The sequence below is a fragment of the Apis mellifera genome, linkage group LG1, assembly GCF_003254395.2.
Source record: "Apis mellifera strain DH4 linkage group LG1, Amel_HAv3.1, whole genome shotgun sequence".
In the NCBI taxonomy this organism is placed as follows: domain Eukaryota; kingdom Metazoa; phylum Arthropoda; class Insecta; order Hymenoptera; family Apidae; genus Apis; species Apis mellifera.
This window is the reverse complement of record NC_037638.1, coordinates 10,648,287-10,664,966: the sequence shown is the minus strand read 5'-3', so window position 1 is coordinate 10,664,966 and position 16,680 is coordinate 10,648,287. Positions and strand designations below refer to the sequence as shown.

Below are 16,680 nucleotides of genomic sequence, written 5' to 3'. Positions count from 1 at the left end.
CACGGCTGACATTTGTCCGCGCATTTATCGTGATAAAACGGCTTTAGGTCAGAGGGTGTGGCCTCGCCAGATTGATTCGGCGAGCTCGCTTCTGCGCGTTACGCTTCGTTATTGCGACCGCTATGGCCGCGCGTTCCTTGTCACGGCTTTTCATTCATCTTTCGCGTCCCTCCTCCCCCCTCCCTTCCCGATAAATAGAGCAAACGATAAAGCTGTCGCTATATAGCTGATTTCGTTTCTTGATGATTCCTGTAATCGTGATATATACGAGAATCTCGAGAGTTTGGTAAAAAAATATCAACGAGTTGTTACTCGACTTGCAATTATTTCATTTCCGTCTTTGGATCTTTGGATCGAAACGGGGAGGAATTTTTTAAATTTTGGTTATATATAATAATTCTTTTAAGTCGGTGAAACGAATAATTATAATTTGAAAATCTCGTACGAGGCTATAATTTTGTGCATTCATTCTTCTCTATGAAAGCCTCCAATATGAAAGCCTCTGTGAAATTATTATATAACGAAGTGTTTATTTTATTTACTCTTGCATTTCATAGCAATCTTTCAAATATAATGCACAATTATAATCTGACGATAATATAATAAGTAAACGACAATATGTATCGCGATCAACTATTATCTCGAAATACGCTCGAGACAAAGACATTTTTTATAAATTTAATAAAGAAATGCAAAGTAAAAGAAACTTTACGTGTTTATACGGAATGCGGAAATTTCTTTCAACCGATTGTATACTATGTGAAAGAATAAATAAGATAATGTGTGCGCCATGCATTTATTTGTTTTTCACTAGACTCTTCAATCGAAAGAATATCGTAAAATTTCCAATTTATTAATCTTTGGACAAACAATTAATAAATAATAACACAAATGATCCAAGATCGATTTATGCAACACTCCATTTCAAGGAATAATTTCTCTATCAAAATTTATATTAAAATATTTGAAAAAAGAAATAGTAACTTTTTTTGTCGAGGAAGAAATGTGAAAGAAATTTTGTTCGATTCTGGAATGGAAATTCTAAATTACAAATCTATCTCGAACGAATTCCTCGATCGACGAAGAAACAATAAGAATCGGATGGATGTTACTTTAAAATTTTGAAGGAAAGAGACAAGATTTAAAAATATTATCGGAATATCGGTTAATTGGAGATTCCTCGAGTAATTTCCAGCAACATTTTCCTTTGCAAAAACTTTCGTTTCGCCTTTGTTAACGAGTTATTAACACGAGTATGTTAAAGTAATAGCGCTATAGAGAATTGGAAAATATAATTAATAATGTATTCTATAATGGCTAGTCTGCGAAAATTTATGCATTTACTACTGTATGCATTTTTATGCATACAAAATGCATAAGAGACGTATGCAAAAAGACATAAAGCATTAAAAGCAAAATAAGTAAGTACATATTATAATATTCAAAGAATGCAACAGATCTTTATTTCAATTCCATTTCCAATAGTTATATTCATGCAAATTTAAATTTGCATAAACATTCGCAATAACAACCCAAGTTATAACCGCCGATGAATTAAATCTCTCTCACTCGAAAAAACTTCGATAACTCGAATGATTCCATTTATACCCGTTCTCTTCTCTCTTCGATTCGAGAATAATTTAATACACACACAGTTAATCCAGTCTCTTCCCTTGAGATTCCCCGAGCCAATACCGTGGTTCGACCGTATTAATCAAATCGCATTCTTCGTAAATGGGAGCAGAATCAGCGCGCATGCGTCGCTCGCCGAGGCCCGCGATTGGTCGGAATAAAAAACACTAGGCGGCACGAGCGAGCGCGGATGGAAAGGTTTTTTCGTATTGCATCGCGATGACGACGCGTTATCTATCGAATGGCGTGGGTGTCCGTTCCAACTCCGGACAGAATCGAAAACGCGTTATTAACACCGACGTCCCTCTCGCTCTATGATTACAAGCATTAAATGGCCGGACGGACGAACTTTGCTCCAACTCCGCACTATCATTATCGCTCCGCGACCGAAATCGAAGAGACACGCTCGAGCTAACCTAAATGGCTAGAGGAAAAGAGGAGGAATGCACGAGCGCGCCGGGGATGGGCGGTCTTCTCTCGAAAAAAAGAATATCAAGAGTTGGCGAGTTTTGTCGTAATATAATCGATCGAATCGTACGCGTCTCTCGATCCGTCTCGTTCGAGTTCCTTATCGCAAATGTGAATTATATGTACGACATTTAACTGTAAATAAGCGAACGGGCGAATTTATCAAGATGACTTTTATTCGATCGTAATTTTCTCGAGATAGAATCGATTCTTTCTTCTTTTTCGAAACGATCGAAACGAATGGTTCTTTAAAAATAATTTTCGTAGATTCGAAATTTTTACAAAGAATTTAAAAATGCAAAAATACGTAAAGAATTTTAAACATTCCAAGCAAATTATAATGCTTGACATAAATTTTTATTCATATTTTATTCTTTTAATCAAAATATCAATTTGCATAAATTAAAATAATAATAATAACAAGAAGAAAAATGAAACTAATTGATTAGAAATATTACACGCGTGTGTAAGATTAAAAATAGATAAAACATTAAATTCGTGTTATCATTACGCGATAACGAGGACGTTAATATAACGATATTAATTTTGAATCTGAAAAAAGATGTTACTTTTTCTTTCTTTCTTTCAATATAATATTTATCGTTGCTGTGAAATTTTAACAAAAAGAAATGGTATCATAAGAAACATATATTTTAAAATATTGATTAGAAAAAGATTATTAAATAAAACTAGCAATTTGACTAATAATATCATATTATCACGATATAACGATATCATAAAGATTATTCAATGCCATTCATTTTGTAGTATTTTATCACTATGATGAAAAGAATTTTTCCAATATTATTAAAGATACGTTATCGAATATTTCTTCTATGAATTTCTTCACTTTTTTCTTCTACGTACAATATAATTATTAATTATTAGTCAAAAATAACAGGATATTCCAAAATCTTCTTGTTATCTCCTCTTTCCTTCCTTCCTTCCTTCATTACACGCGTTTACAACCAATTTATCTATCGGTCAAAAAAAATATAACAAGACAGAAACAAACGCGAGGATAAATAATATTCTACATTTTCCTAATTTTTTTCTTTCCCCTTTCTTCGCGCACGTTGCAACAATATACGACTCGAAGGCAGCAGTTTGCCGATCGTTGTTAGTTATTTTATCGATGAACGCGTACCAGAGAGCCCGCATCCATCCTGGACGGGACGATATGGCATTTAAATATAATGTTTCGCGCGCATATCGTACCTCGCTACAAACTCCTTTTCAAATTGCATATCAGGTACGATCGAGTGTTGCGAGTATACCAATCTTCCGACGATGAATAATTCATTGTGTAAATAATTCATAAATCACTATATATATAAGCTTGCCGGACGATGAGCCGGAATCGTTCAAAAATTTTCGATGAGATTTTTCTCTTTTTTCTTTTTCCCCATCTTCCTTTTTCGTCTCATCCTCGCGAGTGAACTTTCGTATATATTCTTTTTTTTTCTCTTTCGGTCCCAAAACTTTTCCGATCTCTCCTTTTCAACAATGAACCTCTCCTCGTCTCGTTAAAATCTTTTACCTTATTTTAATTATATCAGGGAGAGGAGGGAGAGTTAGAGAGTTTTGACGAATCTTTTATCCGCGATCTCGCCTCGATTGTGCCCCGAGAATGTGCAATAGGAATTCTTCACGCCTCGATAACAACTTCGATCCATCGACGATCATGCTTAAAAATTCATGTTACGTATTCCATACCGTTTCTTTCGATCCACGTCGTAACGGAGCTCCTCGAAATTCTTCGAAGCGAACTTTCAAACTGCACAACACCACTCTGAACTCGTTTCTTATACTCTTATATGGGCAGAAACGTGTCCCCTTACCCCTCCTCCTCTCTTTCTTCCTGTTTTCTCGCGAACTCTCTTCTCTTTCTCTTCCAAAACTCAAACTTTTCCGGACAATTCTGACGAAATATAAAAATAAAATCCAAACCGATCCTTTATGCTCCACCGATGATTTATATCCCATATTTCCAATTATTACAATTCGATATAAATCTCCATGTCAAAATCATTTCTTCATTTGCCATATTGAATTTTCAAAATTGTCCCCGCGACTCATTCATCATCTTCACCCTTCGCCTTGCGTGAAATTCGAAGCTCATTTCAAATCTTATCTTATCATCGCGGGCCACGAGCGAATCGTCGAAAAATCGTTGAGAATCGAATAAGCGGGGAGGAGGGGAGGAGGAGGGAAGGCACAACAGAAAAAGGCAAGGCGCACGAGGGCGGTGTTGCGCGTGTACAAATCATGCAAAGAATGACGAGGCATCGGCCCGCTCCCCCTCCCACCTTCGGGACGAAACCCGTGCGCGTTGTCCCTATCCCTCCCCCTCCCCCTTTCTTTCTTTCTCCTCGTCTCATCTTCCATCTCTCCCCCGCGGCTGTGCCCCGCCGTATACAGTTGTTACACTCGTATGCATCATAGAAGTGGCATACGAGGCGTGTAGGAGAGAGGACCGCATGCTGCACCAACCAGCCCCCTCGACCAGCGTTCGTTCCTTCGTTGCATATTATAATAATATAACGGAGAACAACGCGTGCGTTTTCGTCAATCAGCATATCGTCGAGTCACACTTATAAGCTTAATCTTACACCCCTTAAAATCTCGCTTCGATATTCAACATCGATGGCTTGTCATTGTCTCTATGGGGCCCATTTCGTCCCCTTTCCTTTTTCTCTTTTTAAAGGAATCATTCCATATAGATGAGACAAGTTGGAAAGTGAAAAGTTGGAAAATTTGTTGCATTACAACTTTGATGTATATATTGAATCGTAGGCTTTGTTAAGTTATGTATATACGTGTGTAATGTATAATTTTTTATTGTAATGGAATTTTTAAAGAAAAATCGAAATATCTATTAAAATCAAATTGTAAATTATTCAGATTCAGAGTTATATAAATCGTATTATTTAATGGATATTTGAATCCAATTTTGCGGCACGTTAGTCGTCCATCCGTGAAACCAAGTCCTGTTCCAAGTTGGAACAATAAAGTCGAGAAACGTAATTACGAATCGAACGAATCAGTTAAGCAAGAAAACGCGTAACGCATTCACGTTTTATTCAAATCTCGATCCAAAATTATGCCACGACGATATCGGCACAACTTTTTTCACATTACAACAACGCATGCTCAAACGACTCATATTTCCCGACCCGTATTATGCTCTATTTCCAGCAGACCTCGGACCTGGACACGTTGCTGTGTAGACAGGACCTCGACCGGCTGCAGAAACTCGACGAGGATGACCCGGAGAAGGAGCCCAGGGAGTCCTCGGTCCAGATGGAGGACTTCTTCGAGGTCGGGGGGCCCGTGTGCCGGCCGCAGGCGAGTTTCGTCTCGTCGAGGAGTCAACCCCCCGCGGCCAACGACGACGACGTGTTCCTCAGGCCGCCCCTCTGGGAGGACATTACCTCGAGCATACAAAAGCTCGACCCGGAGAACGCCGACATGTTGGGCTCCCAGTCCCACGTGAAAATGGAGACCGACGACGTCACCTCCCCCGTATTGTCGCCCGTCGAGATCAAAACCGAGCCGTTGCCTCCGCCACCGACCCTGCACCTCCTCGAGGGCCCTGCCCCCAACTCGACCTACGCGAACGGCCCTCACCCTAACCCCTCCACCGGCCCCCAAGTCGTTCACCACCGGCCACCGCCGTCCACCTTCAAAACCTTCCCCAACAACAACAACAACAATAACAACAATAATAACAATAACAACAACAACAACAGCAGCGGTGGCGCGAACGGCAAACACGACAACAACAGCAGCAGCAACGGAGCCAGCAACGCAAACAACAACAACAACAACAGCAGCAGCAACAACAGTAACGGGAACAGCAATAACAACAGCAACGACTCGACGACGACCGGCCACCACGGGGGCAACAATCAGATCGGTGGTAGCGCGACGTCACCCCTCTACGGCTCCATGACTAGGTTAATGTACATTTCCCCGCTGACGCCCCCGATTTCCGACCCCGGCTCGCCGATAGGGGCGCCACCGAGGCGGACACCGCCTCCACCCTATCCCCAGCCGTCCATTATGAATCCCCCTCACAGGATTCAACCTCCCGCAATCACCACCAAATTCAACAGGCGGAACAATCCCGAGTTGGAGAAGAGGCGCGTTCATCACTGTGATTTCATAGGTAAGCTAGGAGGGACTTGTCGACTTGTACAACGATGATGATATATTCATTCATTGTGAATTAAGGAGCAGGAAAAAAAAAAGGAATTCTTATGAATTGTATTTGTAAATTTCTATATATCGTTTTATATCATTGCTCTCGACAAGCTGTCGAGTTGTAAAGGATCGCGATAATAAAATTGGAGAAAGAGAAGAAAGTAATAATTGAATAGTTAGAAAACGAGTTTCAAAAATCTTTTTATCGTTCGAGCTTTCGATCAATTAAGTAACCATTTCGATAATTTAATTTATTGATTTCATCGATATCGTGCATCACTTTGTTAGAATTTAAACAACGAAGAAAATTTTAAATCAATTTAGAGAATATGACTTATATTGGACCTCTTACTTGATAAACTTTCAACAGAAGATTCTTAAACCATCAATACAAATAACATAATTTTTTTATCTCCAGCAATAAATATATAACAAAGATGACGATTCAAAGAAACAATTGGTCAATGTATGATAACTACATTTCGTTTTCCAGGTTGTACAAAGGTCTACACGAAGAGTTCACATTTAAAGGCGCATCAGCGGATACACACAGGTATGTAAGATCGAACGATTCGAGGTTGCCGGATAACGGGTTCGTTTTAGGGAAAAACGGTATAATAAAACATATACCGATGGAAAGAGGGAACACGATCGTGGAAATTAGTTATGTAGCTCATCTACGAAGCGAAACGAAGCGTTTGAAAGCGCGAGGTCGAACGGTTGGCGTGGGCAGGGCGCGGTTCTCGTACCCTCTCCTTCTCTCCAGCCTCCTTTCTTCCTTTAACCTTCGTCTCTACATCCTCTCTCTCTTCCTTTGATATATATATATATATATGTACTTATATTCCCCTCTCTCTCTCTCCAATCTTTCCGTCTATGCGCGCGGTGTCGCGCAAAGGAGCCTCTATCATATGTAAACGTATAAGGAACGCATGAAACGTGGTATGCTTCGTAGACTTCGAGCTAGCGACCCACATCCTGTCCGTATCCAAACACGCTAACGCGCTCGTATTACCTACACCTACGTGTATTTGTACACGGCCGAGGATGAAAGGGGTTTCTGGTCGTCCGCGGAATCCTCTCTCCGAAAGAATTGTCTGTCGCGTGCTCGTTTGCCGTCGCTTTGCTCAGGCATCCGTGTTTTCCTTCCTTGGTTCAATTCCGTTTCTCTCGATATTTTACTCGTAGGATAAATAATTCAATTCATAACGAATTTAACGAATATATAAATGTATATTTTCTTCCGTAATAACATACGAGTTTAATATTAAACTTTGAAGAGACAATTTATGAAGTTTTCATTAATAGAAGATTCGTCAGAAAATGTATTATAAGGAGCCACTAATCGTTTTCACAAAACCGAAGTAGATTAGAAAATTAGTTGCACGCGTAGAAAGTCAAAGTGTTCATGGAGAACAATAGAATACGTAAGATCGATTCGAAGGAAATTCGTGCATGAAGCGTTCTTTTAGTAAACGCGAAAGCGGACGTATATACGTGTAGAAACGCGTATATAGTCGGGTCGAAAAGAACGAGAGAGGCGCGATAGATGCACGCGTGCCCACTCGACAACTTCTCGCGGAATGCTTGCCAAAGGCGTCCCCGAACCACGATGTACCACTTTCCAATTGATACCTCGAGATTTTGCGGTAACCTGTCATCGCGTCACGGTACAAGCATTGTCGTATCTTCTTTCTCGCGTGCTTTTAACGATTCAATTTATTTCTCTTTCCTCCAAAGATCTTTGTACCTTTCTTACTATTCTTTCGAGAGATCGATTAAAAACCATTATCTCGATTTATTCCAAGACGATAAAATCTACTTTACCGATCTACTCTTCCATTAGATGTTTCTCGTATTCTCTCTGAATTCAAAGACAATAAAATCTACTTTACCGATACTCTTCCATAAGATGTTTACTTTCTCGTATTCTCTCTGAATTTTTTTAGTTATTAATAAACGTTCGATCTCGAAAGGTTTGAGAATTGCGGTTCTTAAGGAGATAAAGCAGTGGCGTAGTTAGCGGGTCGAGAGCCTCGGGCACGTGGCTCTTGTCTTGAATGAACCGAACGTCGAATCGTTTCTCGGCCTCGCCACGAGCCGGGCGCATTCACCACCTCTGTGTCTCGTCCTGTGTGCGCTTCGACACACGCGTGTCCACGCGTGCACGTGCGCATGCGTGTCTCGCCCCATCACGTCCAGTCCAGTACCGCCTGGTCCCGCGTTCCGAACCAGCTCGTTCCTCGTTCCATTCCACGGTGTCCCGTCCCGACTATCGAGAAAGCATCGAGAAAAGAATATCGGGTCGATCGCTCGTAAATTATACACCGTCCAAGGTGGAACGTCTATATTCGAGGATTGTTCGCGACCGGTCGAACGAACGAACATTCGCTCGATTCTTGCGACCATCGCCGCGTTTAGTATTCCGCTAATGTATTCGAATGCGTTATATACCACGTGTAAGCTGTACACGTCGCGTGTTTCTTAATAGGAAAATTTCGTGCGCGTCTTCTACCGATTTCAGGGTTTTACGCGAGACAACCTTGGGGACGATCATTCTCTCTTTTTTTTTATTTCTCTTTTTTTTTTCTTTTTCATCCGCTTGGGACAGATGTTATCGAAATTATAGGCGGGATGCGCCATTCGCCACGTCGCGCGGATAAAAACCGATCCTTTCGAGCTAACTCTCTCTCTCGCTGTCGCGATAAGCGAGAGAAACATCCTCGAGGGACGGGGGAACGATCCGATTAGACATAGGAATTTGAAGATTCCACGTATATATCGAAACGAAAACTTCTCGGCTTATTCGACGAGCCGTATAATACATAAACTCTCAAAGGTCCGAGAAACTCTCTCGCGAGACGAGCCCCGTGTGTGTAAGTACTTTACGTGGGATGAAAACGCGTATCGTTCCTCGCAATGCTCCTCGCAGTTATATATACAACACATATTCAACACGCGAATTTCTCACCGGTTATTATTCCAGACAAAGGTTAATTTTGTGCTTTCGAAAGAAAAACGCTCGTGTTGCGAAGACAATGGGAATATTTGAACGGATAAATAATATGCGAGAGATTAGAATTTTGTTAGTTACATTTTACAATGTAACTTGAAACGATGCAAAATTAATGGATTTGTTTTTTATATAGATATGGAAGAAGTTAGAAGTGTTCTTGGAGTGGTAGAAAATAATTTTTTCACGCGCATTGCATGCATTCTTGAATTTTTTAATTTTATAAGATTGATTTTACGAAAATTTTTTAACAAATTTCCTCGTAGATACGGTAGAATCTTGGTTATATTTTATGCACGGTAGAAAGCAACTTCGTAATGCAAATCGTACGTACGTTTACAGTAAAACTCTATTGAATGGAATTTAAGCAATGTCTTATCATTTGAATTCTACTTGAATGCATCTCCTATCATTATTCCGTTCGTACGAATATTTTTCTACCATAATATATAATTGCAACTGCAAGTTATATATTTTTGATACAAAACAAATGAAAAAGTTAATTTATTAGCCGTTATTGTATTTTCAGGAAAATAAAAAAAATTATATTTTATCATAAATTTTCTTATACAAATATAAAACCTCGTAAACCGAAATCGAGAAATCGTAACTGATCAAGCAGAATTAAATAGACTCTCACTACATAAACAATCTGGTCAAAGATCAGAAATCTTGAACGTCCTATGTATACTCTCTCATGGTCAAAGCCATTGCTCACCTGGAATATATATATACATACATGTATGAAAAATTCTATATATTATTTTACTCAACGTATAGAATTCCATTGAATAATGCATCTTTCTAACAGTTCATACAAAAAAAAAAAATTCTACTAAATATATTTATCGATACATTTTTGAACTAATTCGTCCGTAAATATCTCAGAATCTTTCCAAATAGTTGCATCTCAACACAAAGAAAAGCAATCTCGCAACGCGAACCGCGTACATACATACATATACACGTATCTACTCGCACTATAGTCGTAGAGGTCTCGTATGTAGAGACAACCGATTGGCACGTATGCGAGGAGAAGTCTCACGGTGTGGGGTGCGCGGACACGAGGCGAGCAACATTCCTGCTTCATCCATGCTTTCAACTTTGGCAACCTTCTAGCCTGCATGTTTGCCCGCTGTCGTTTTATCCGGCTTTAAAACTCGACGCCGGCCAGCCGCCTTTCGCGGTGGCGGAGAACCTTCGCGATTCGAGTTCCTAACGGTGTTTCTCGATCGTTAACGAAGGAACGAACGAAAATCCGTACGCGACCACGACAGGGGAATAATACGAGGAGGAATAATTGGCGGGGCGCTGAGAGAGGCTAGGAGTACGGAGTTACGAGTTTCGAGAGCGAGGCTCTCGTTCGATCGTGAGACGCTGCGAATGGCAGACACCGTACTGCGCGGTGAAAGTGATCCGAAATTAACGGGGACGCCTCGAGGTTCGTAGGCGTCGTCGAGCCAACGCTCGTGATTCAACAACGATACCTTCCATCTGGTACACGTTATCGAAGGAAAATCGGTTGGTAATTGGACGCGGACACGCGGTCTTCTTAACAGTATTTTTCTCGTCTGTTAGAGGTAGGGGAGGGGGCAGATTCGTTTTGACAGTTTTTCAGGCATTAAGCGTACGACAAAGAAAATATTTTTTGTTAACCAAAGAAACAAAAATCGATGAATTGTATATTTCATTTTTATATAAAGATCACTTTTTTGGACACAATTTTGGATCAATTCCGAATTTCGAAAAATTGAAGTAAAAGTATCGGTTAAATAGTTACTAATTATTGCAATAATTTTACAAATCTTGCCCCCTTCTTACTCTGCAAAATTCTCGATTAAGAATCTATCTTTGCTTGATTTATTTCGAGACGAAAAAAAGAAAAGAAGATTTTAACGAAAAATAGACAAATCAACGAATCTCCATTCTCCAAGTGAGAAGAATCGTTAAGAAAAACACGAATCCTTAGGGAATCGGCGTTAAACTCGAGTTATTTCCCGAAAGGGAAAAAACTGGAGTCATTACGGAGGGTAACCGATCGAATGACTCAATACAAATAATTGCCGATTGACACGCATCAAACGGCTTTGCTCTTCCATTTTTGTTACCATCGATTTACACTTCCAATATACATATATCTCCTCTCTTCTCGTTTTCTGTAATAACCCCCCCCCCTTTTTTTTTAAATCACACTCTATCAATTCCACGTCGAAGGATAAAACAGATACAGATCTTCCCACGAAGACTCTCTCGTAAGACTCGTTTTTAGTGAAGACATAGCACGGACAAAGGAGGCACGCGACAGAAGGGATGGTTGGTAACAAAAAAAAGAGAGAGAGAGAGAGGGAAAAAAGGAAAAAACCCTATTACCGGAAGGCTGGCTCTTCGAGCTAGTCCTTTTCTCTTGAGCGACGCGACGCCACGTCTCGAAGAAATCGCCGCGGAATTCTCATGAACGAGCAATACCGTGAATGGATGCCGCCTCGTGGTGGTAATACCGATTGTATGGGAGTTGTGCGTGTGGCTAAGACCGGTTGGGGTCGTCTCCATAGCGAGCTGTTCCATACAGCAGAGAACGAGTCACCGGTATGCGTGGGCGTATTTCTTAGCTATCGAGTCTTTTCGCTTGCTATTTTCCGATGCGCCGCAACACTTCTATTCCTCTCCTCGCAATTTTTATCATTTCAACCGAGATTCCACTCGGTCTGAAACCACACTCGATATCATCGAAATCATTTTTTTTTCCCTTCCCTCCCCTCTTCTCTTCCTGTTTCTTTTTTTTTTTTTTTTGGTCTAAAGCAACATCGAATTCTTATTTTGTCCATCGAGGCTCCGTTATTTTTCCCCGGTGTGTATAACCGGTTTTTATCATTCCCTACGAGATTTCGTGCGCTTGAAATTATTTTATTCGATGTAAATGAATATAACGCATAATTGTCGAATTCTGGGGGATTTCTGGGGGAATATAATATACGAAAGGTGTAGGATCGTGGGATCTTTACCTTCGAGAGCAAATACCTGTTGACAACAGAGACACGAGATAGTCGTCTAAATAGCATTTCCCGCGTCAGCTGTGAAAACACGCGTTCACCAGAAGAGTTAATTAGTTCGTGTAATTGGAATGCGAATAGATCTCGCATTATACGCTCATGGATTACGAGATTATTATATGTTTCCTAAATACATCGATTCAAAAGTTAAACCTAAACTGAATCTAATCTGAACCAACAATAATCTCTATTGCTCGAATACCATTATTCATACGAAAAAAGAAAGTGACGTGCCAAAACGAAGTTTGATTTGCTTTTAAATTCAAATTCTCCCAAGACTTTCCCTTCATATAATATTCGGAACGAAACAAAGAAGAACGTATAAAAGGACGTTAAATGAGGCTGGATAGAGAAAGAAAGACATGCGTATCGGTGAGAAGGAAAAAGAAGCTGGCTTGAATGGTATCGACGAGAATTGCGAAGAGATTCGGAGATCGAAGGAGGCGAGAGAGATCGGCCGATGCACGAGTCGCGGCGGCGGTAGTTGGGCCAAAGAAAGGAACCTATTAAAGAACAATGCGGTGCTCTTTGCGACGGCGATAGGTGTACGAAGAACCTTAGGCTATGAGAGATGCCGCGTTGACCTTTAACTGTACCCGCGTGCCGCAATACGCTCACCTGTATTCTAGCGCAATCCGTTCGCGTTCTCGCCGATCCTGCTTCTGCTCCTGGCTCCTGCTTCTGGCCTCCTCGCCTCGCCTCGCCTCGCCTCGCCTCGTCCCACCTCGTCTTTTTCCGCCGCGCCGCGCCGTGCCCCGCCCCGCCCTGACCTCGCCTCCCCTCGCCCGGCCTCGCTCTATCTCGCCTCGCCTAGCCTCGCTTCGCTCGTTGCAACCGAGGCAACGGTCCCGAGATGCATACGCTTCGAGTCCAGTTAACTTTTCCCCATCGCGAAAACTACGCCTTCTTCCGAGCGAAATGACCATCGAAAACCCGTTAACCCGGCCAACGCGCGTGTCACAATCTCCTTGGAAAATAACCAATCACGTTTAACGATAATAAGCTCGGATGATAACTGCACGAAATTCATACTTGTAGAGTGATATGAGAGAGGAGGATTAATGAAAGAAAATGAAATAAAGAGATATACTTTAAAAGGAATCACTATGGGGATGATTATCGGATACTTGTCCAGTAGATCGAGAAGAGTTATAAAAATCACGAATAAATGTTGTATTTTAAATAGATCATTTAAACTAATTTTATTCGAAATTTTTCCAACACCAGCTCGTTTATTCAACTTGGATACATCTCCTCCTCGATTTCCGGTTTTAGATGTAGATTTCAATTTTCGATGTCGCTTTTGAATCGTATTCTAAAAATGGGAACGTAACGGATTCTCGAGTAGAGTGAAAGTTGGAAGAAGCGTCGTGGTGGTGTATATGCATTGTGTATACATTTTTCTTTTTTCTCGTTCCAGGTGAAAAACCGTACCAGTGTCAGTGGCCAGAATGCGAATGGCGATTCGCCCGAAGCGACGAATTAACTCGTCACTATCGAAAGCATACTGGCGCGAAACCCTTCAAGTGTGCCGTGTGCGAGCGTTCCTTCGCCAGGAGCGATCACCTCGCCCTCCACATGAAACGGCATCTTCCGAAGCAGCACGCCAAGTGACCGTACCGCTCCTCCGAGACTCCTCCGTCTCCGTCTTCGTCTTCGCCGAGCGACTCCTCGAACGCGCGCCCTCCCGACGATCTCCTTCAGCCTTTCTCAACCGTACCAGCAACAAACTCACAACTCACTTCCTTCATTTATTGATCGATAATTTGAAGATTAAGTCATTCGAGATCGTTCATTTATTTTTCTAATTCGTCTATATCGAATTGATTCTATTTGAATTTCCTCGTGAAATTTCGTTCATGTCAAAAAAATCAGAAGATAGATAGCAAGTTAATAAATGTAATTCTCTAATGGCTTAAATATGTTCATTAGAAATAACAGTGGCTGGACCACTACTACTTTTCTGCTCTACATATCTCGCCGTTTTGAATAAATAAATGCGAATGTAAATTGCGTTCGAGTCTTGATTTCTTTCAAATTTCTTTCAAAAATTTATTCCGTTGCTTGATAAACAACACGCTTCTCGAACGAATTCTCGATCCAATATTTAATTGTCATGTAAAAAAATTAATGGAACGTATGCGGCGAAAAATTGTGACGAAATCGTTCCGAGAATATATGCGAGTAGTTTTAAGGAATTACCATTGTTATGCCGACGATAAAACGTTAAAATTTCTAAAATTTCACTTGCGCGAAGAAAATGAAGCGAGAAAGGCTAGAAATCTTTTGCGAGTATACCGGAAGCTGGTACGCGCATAATGGCATCTAGGTATTTTGTGTAACTAAGTTAACCAGAATAGAGAGGGATCCTGATGCAGGGGAACGCGGGTGTCGAAAAAGAAATTTATCATTCCCGTTAATTTATTTGTCTGTGTATATAAATAACAATAACAAGTGTTAAGAAACTGTTTGTTCGTGATTTATCTATATCGCTATAATTTTCTGTCGCTCGTATTCCCTTGCGTTTGAATCCTCCCTCCCGTCCCGCAACTAGAGGAGTTAGTCTAGATTCTTTCGAACGATCGTCAAATCCATAAACTATCGATCTACGTGAAAAGAATCGTTTTATTATAGTGATGCCTTATGTACAAATTTATTTAGGTACGTAACGTGTATGTATACGTATACGTATGTATGTATGTGTATAATTATATACACGGATATGCATATATATAAATATATATATATATATAAATATATACGTACAGAGAAAATATCACGCCGCGTCCTTTGTGGCTGAAAAGGTCTATGCACTTATGTGTGTGTATACGTGTAAAAAAAATTTGCGATGCATATCCAATACTTATGTAGTTAGTGTAATATTAATCTGTATAGTATGCGATTTAAATATTCGAACCGATAATATTCGCGTTCGCCGGTTTCCACGATTTTATCGATTATCTTGTTTATTATTCGCAAAAATGGTGCGCGTAATTACACGTAGATACGATAGACGACAGAACGACTTGCTTATTAGTCGTTTCGGTTAAAAACGAGAGGAAAAAAAAAAAAAATGAAAAAAAAAAAAATGAAAAAAAAAAAAAAAAAAAGATTTTCGCGAAGCAATCTTTCCTTACGTTACGTTTTGTCGTGTTTCTCTCTGTTCTCTCCGTGTGTCTCTCCGTTTTTCTCTTATTTGGCATCTTGGATCATTAAATGCGAGAGATTAAGATGTACTTAATATTTTCGCTTCTTTCTACATGTAAAAAAAAAAAAAACCAAAAATGTAATGATCATTTCATAAAAATACCCGTTATTATATTTGTTCGTTTTATTATTCGTTTTATATAACGAAGATAGTTAAAAACGAATTTGATTTAGGTTTCGTTTTAAAATGTTTACGTTTCGATTACGACTTTTAATTAGATTTTTTTGTTCAATAATCTTTTTGTCTTCTCGATATTCGAAAGTAGACAATCTATGAATATAAAAATTTTAACGATGTTTAATTCACAAACGTATAGTACGAATTCACGAATCTATGCTATAAGCATCAACATATGCTATTATTCTTTGAGATAAAGATTAAACCTGCTTCGCGATTTTTTTATTTAACCCGCATTACCTCATTTTTTTCGGCACTTTTCTTCCATGCCCGATATACAATTACACACAATTCATTCACTAGGCCAACAATTTTAACACAGATATACCTCATTTTACCGAAATAGAAAAATTGAAAGCGGTTGTGACGAAATTTTACGCATTCTCCTACACGATTTCCTAGAATTTTGTTTATAATGTTTGTAAATCGCTGTAATTTGTGTGTTGTGTAATTTAAATATATATATCACGATATATACGTATTATATATTCGCAAATAATGTGTTTGGTTTTCCTATTTAGAAATAATCCGAAGTTATATTAAATAGTAAATGATGATAAACTTCGCATTTAGCACGTTACAATTAAAAAATATATCACGGATGACTCGTAAAGTAACAGGCATTGACGTAAAAAATTGTTTTGCCATTACATATGATATTAATCATCGATATAAGTACCTACTTGCAAAATATACATAAATTCATTTCTTTCATTTGCATGGAATTTATAATTACAATATGACGATATGTTTTTCTACAGATAATGAATGATGGGAATTAGAAACAATTCAACGAAATATAAAATATTTACATTAAATTTTACTGTATAATAAATCTAAATTTACGTAAATGCACATATTAAGTTATATGTATCATTGAAAATAGTTAAATATTCCAATGCTTCAATTAAATTTAATCCTAACCT

At 39.5% G+C, this 16,680-nt stretch overlaps 1 protein-coding gene across 2 annotated transcripts in view; it reads left to right on the top strand.

Moving 5' to 3' along the window:
- The window catches only part of LOC725776 (B-cell CLL/lymphoma 6 member B protein), a 63,165-nt gene extending 46,927 nt beyond the window's left edge, over positions 1 to 16,238 (top strand). The window contains exons 2-4 of one of the 2 annotated variants that reach the window (XM_006568561.3): positions 5,299 to 6,271; positions 6,800 to 6,859; positions 13,790 to 16,238. In XM_006568561.3, coding sequence (XP_006568624.2) covers positions 5,299 to 6,271; positions 6,800 to 6,859; positions 13,790 to 13,983 — 1,227 coding nt within the window. In that variant the 3' untranslated portion in view covers positions 13,984 to 16,238. The remainder of the gene's footprint in view (positions 1 to 5,298; positions 6,272 to 6,799; positions 6,860 to 13,789) is intronic. The other variant, XM_006568562.3, reaches the window with a different exon arrangement.
- The last annotated feature ends 442 nt before the right edge of the window (positions 16,239 to 16,680 follow it).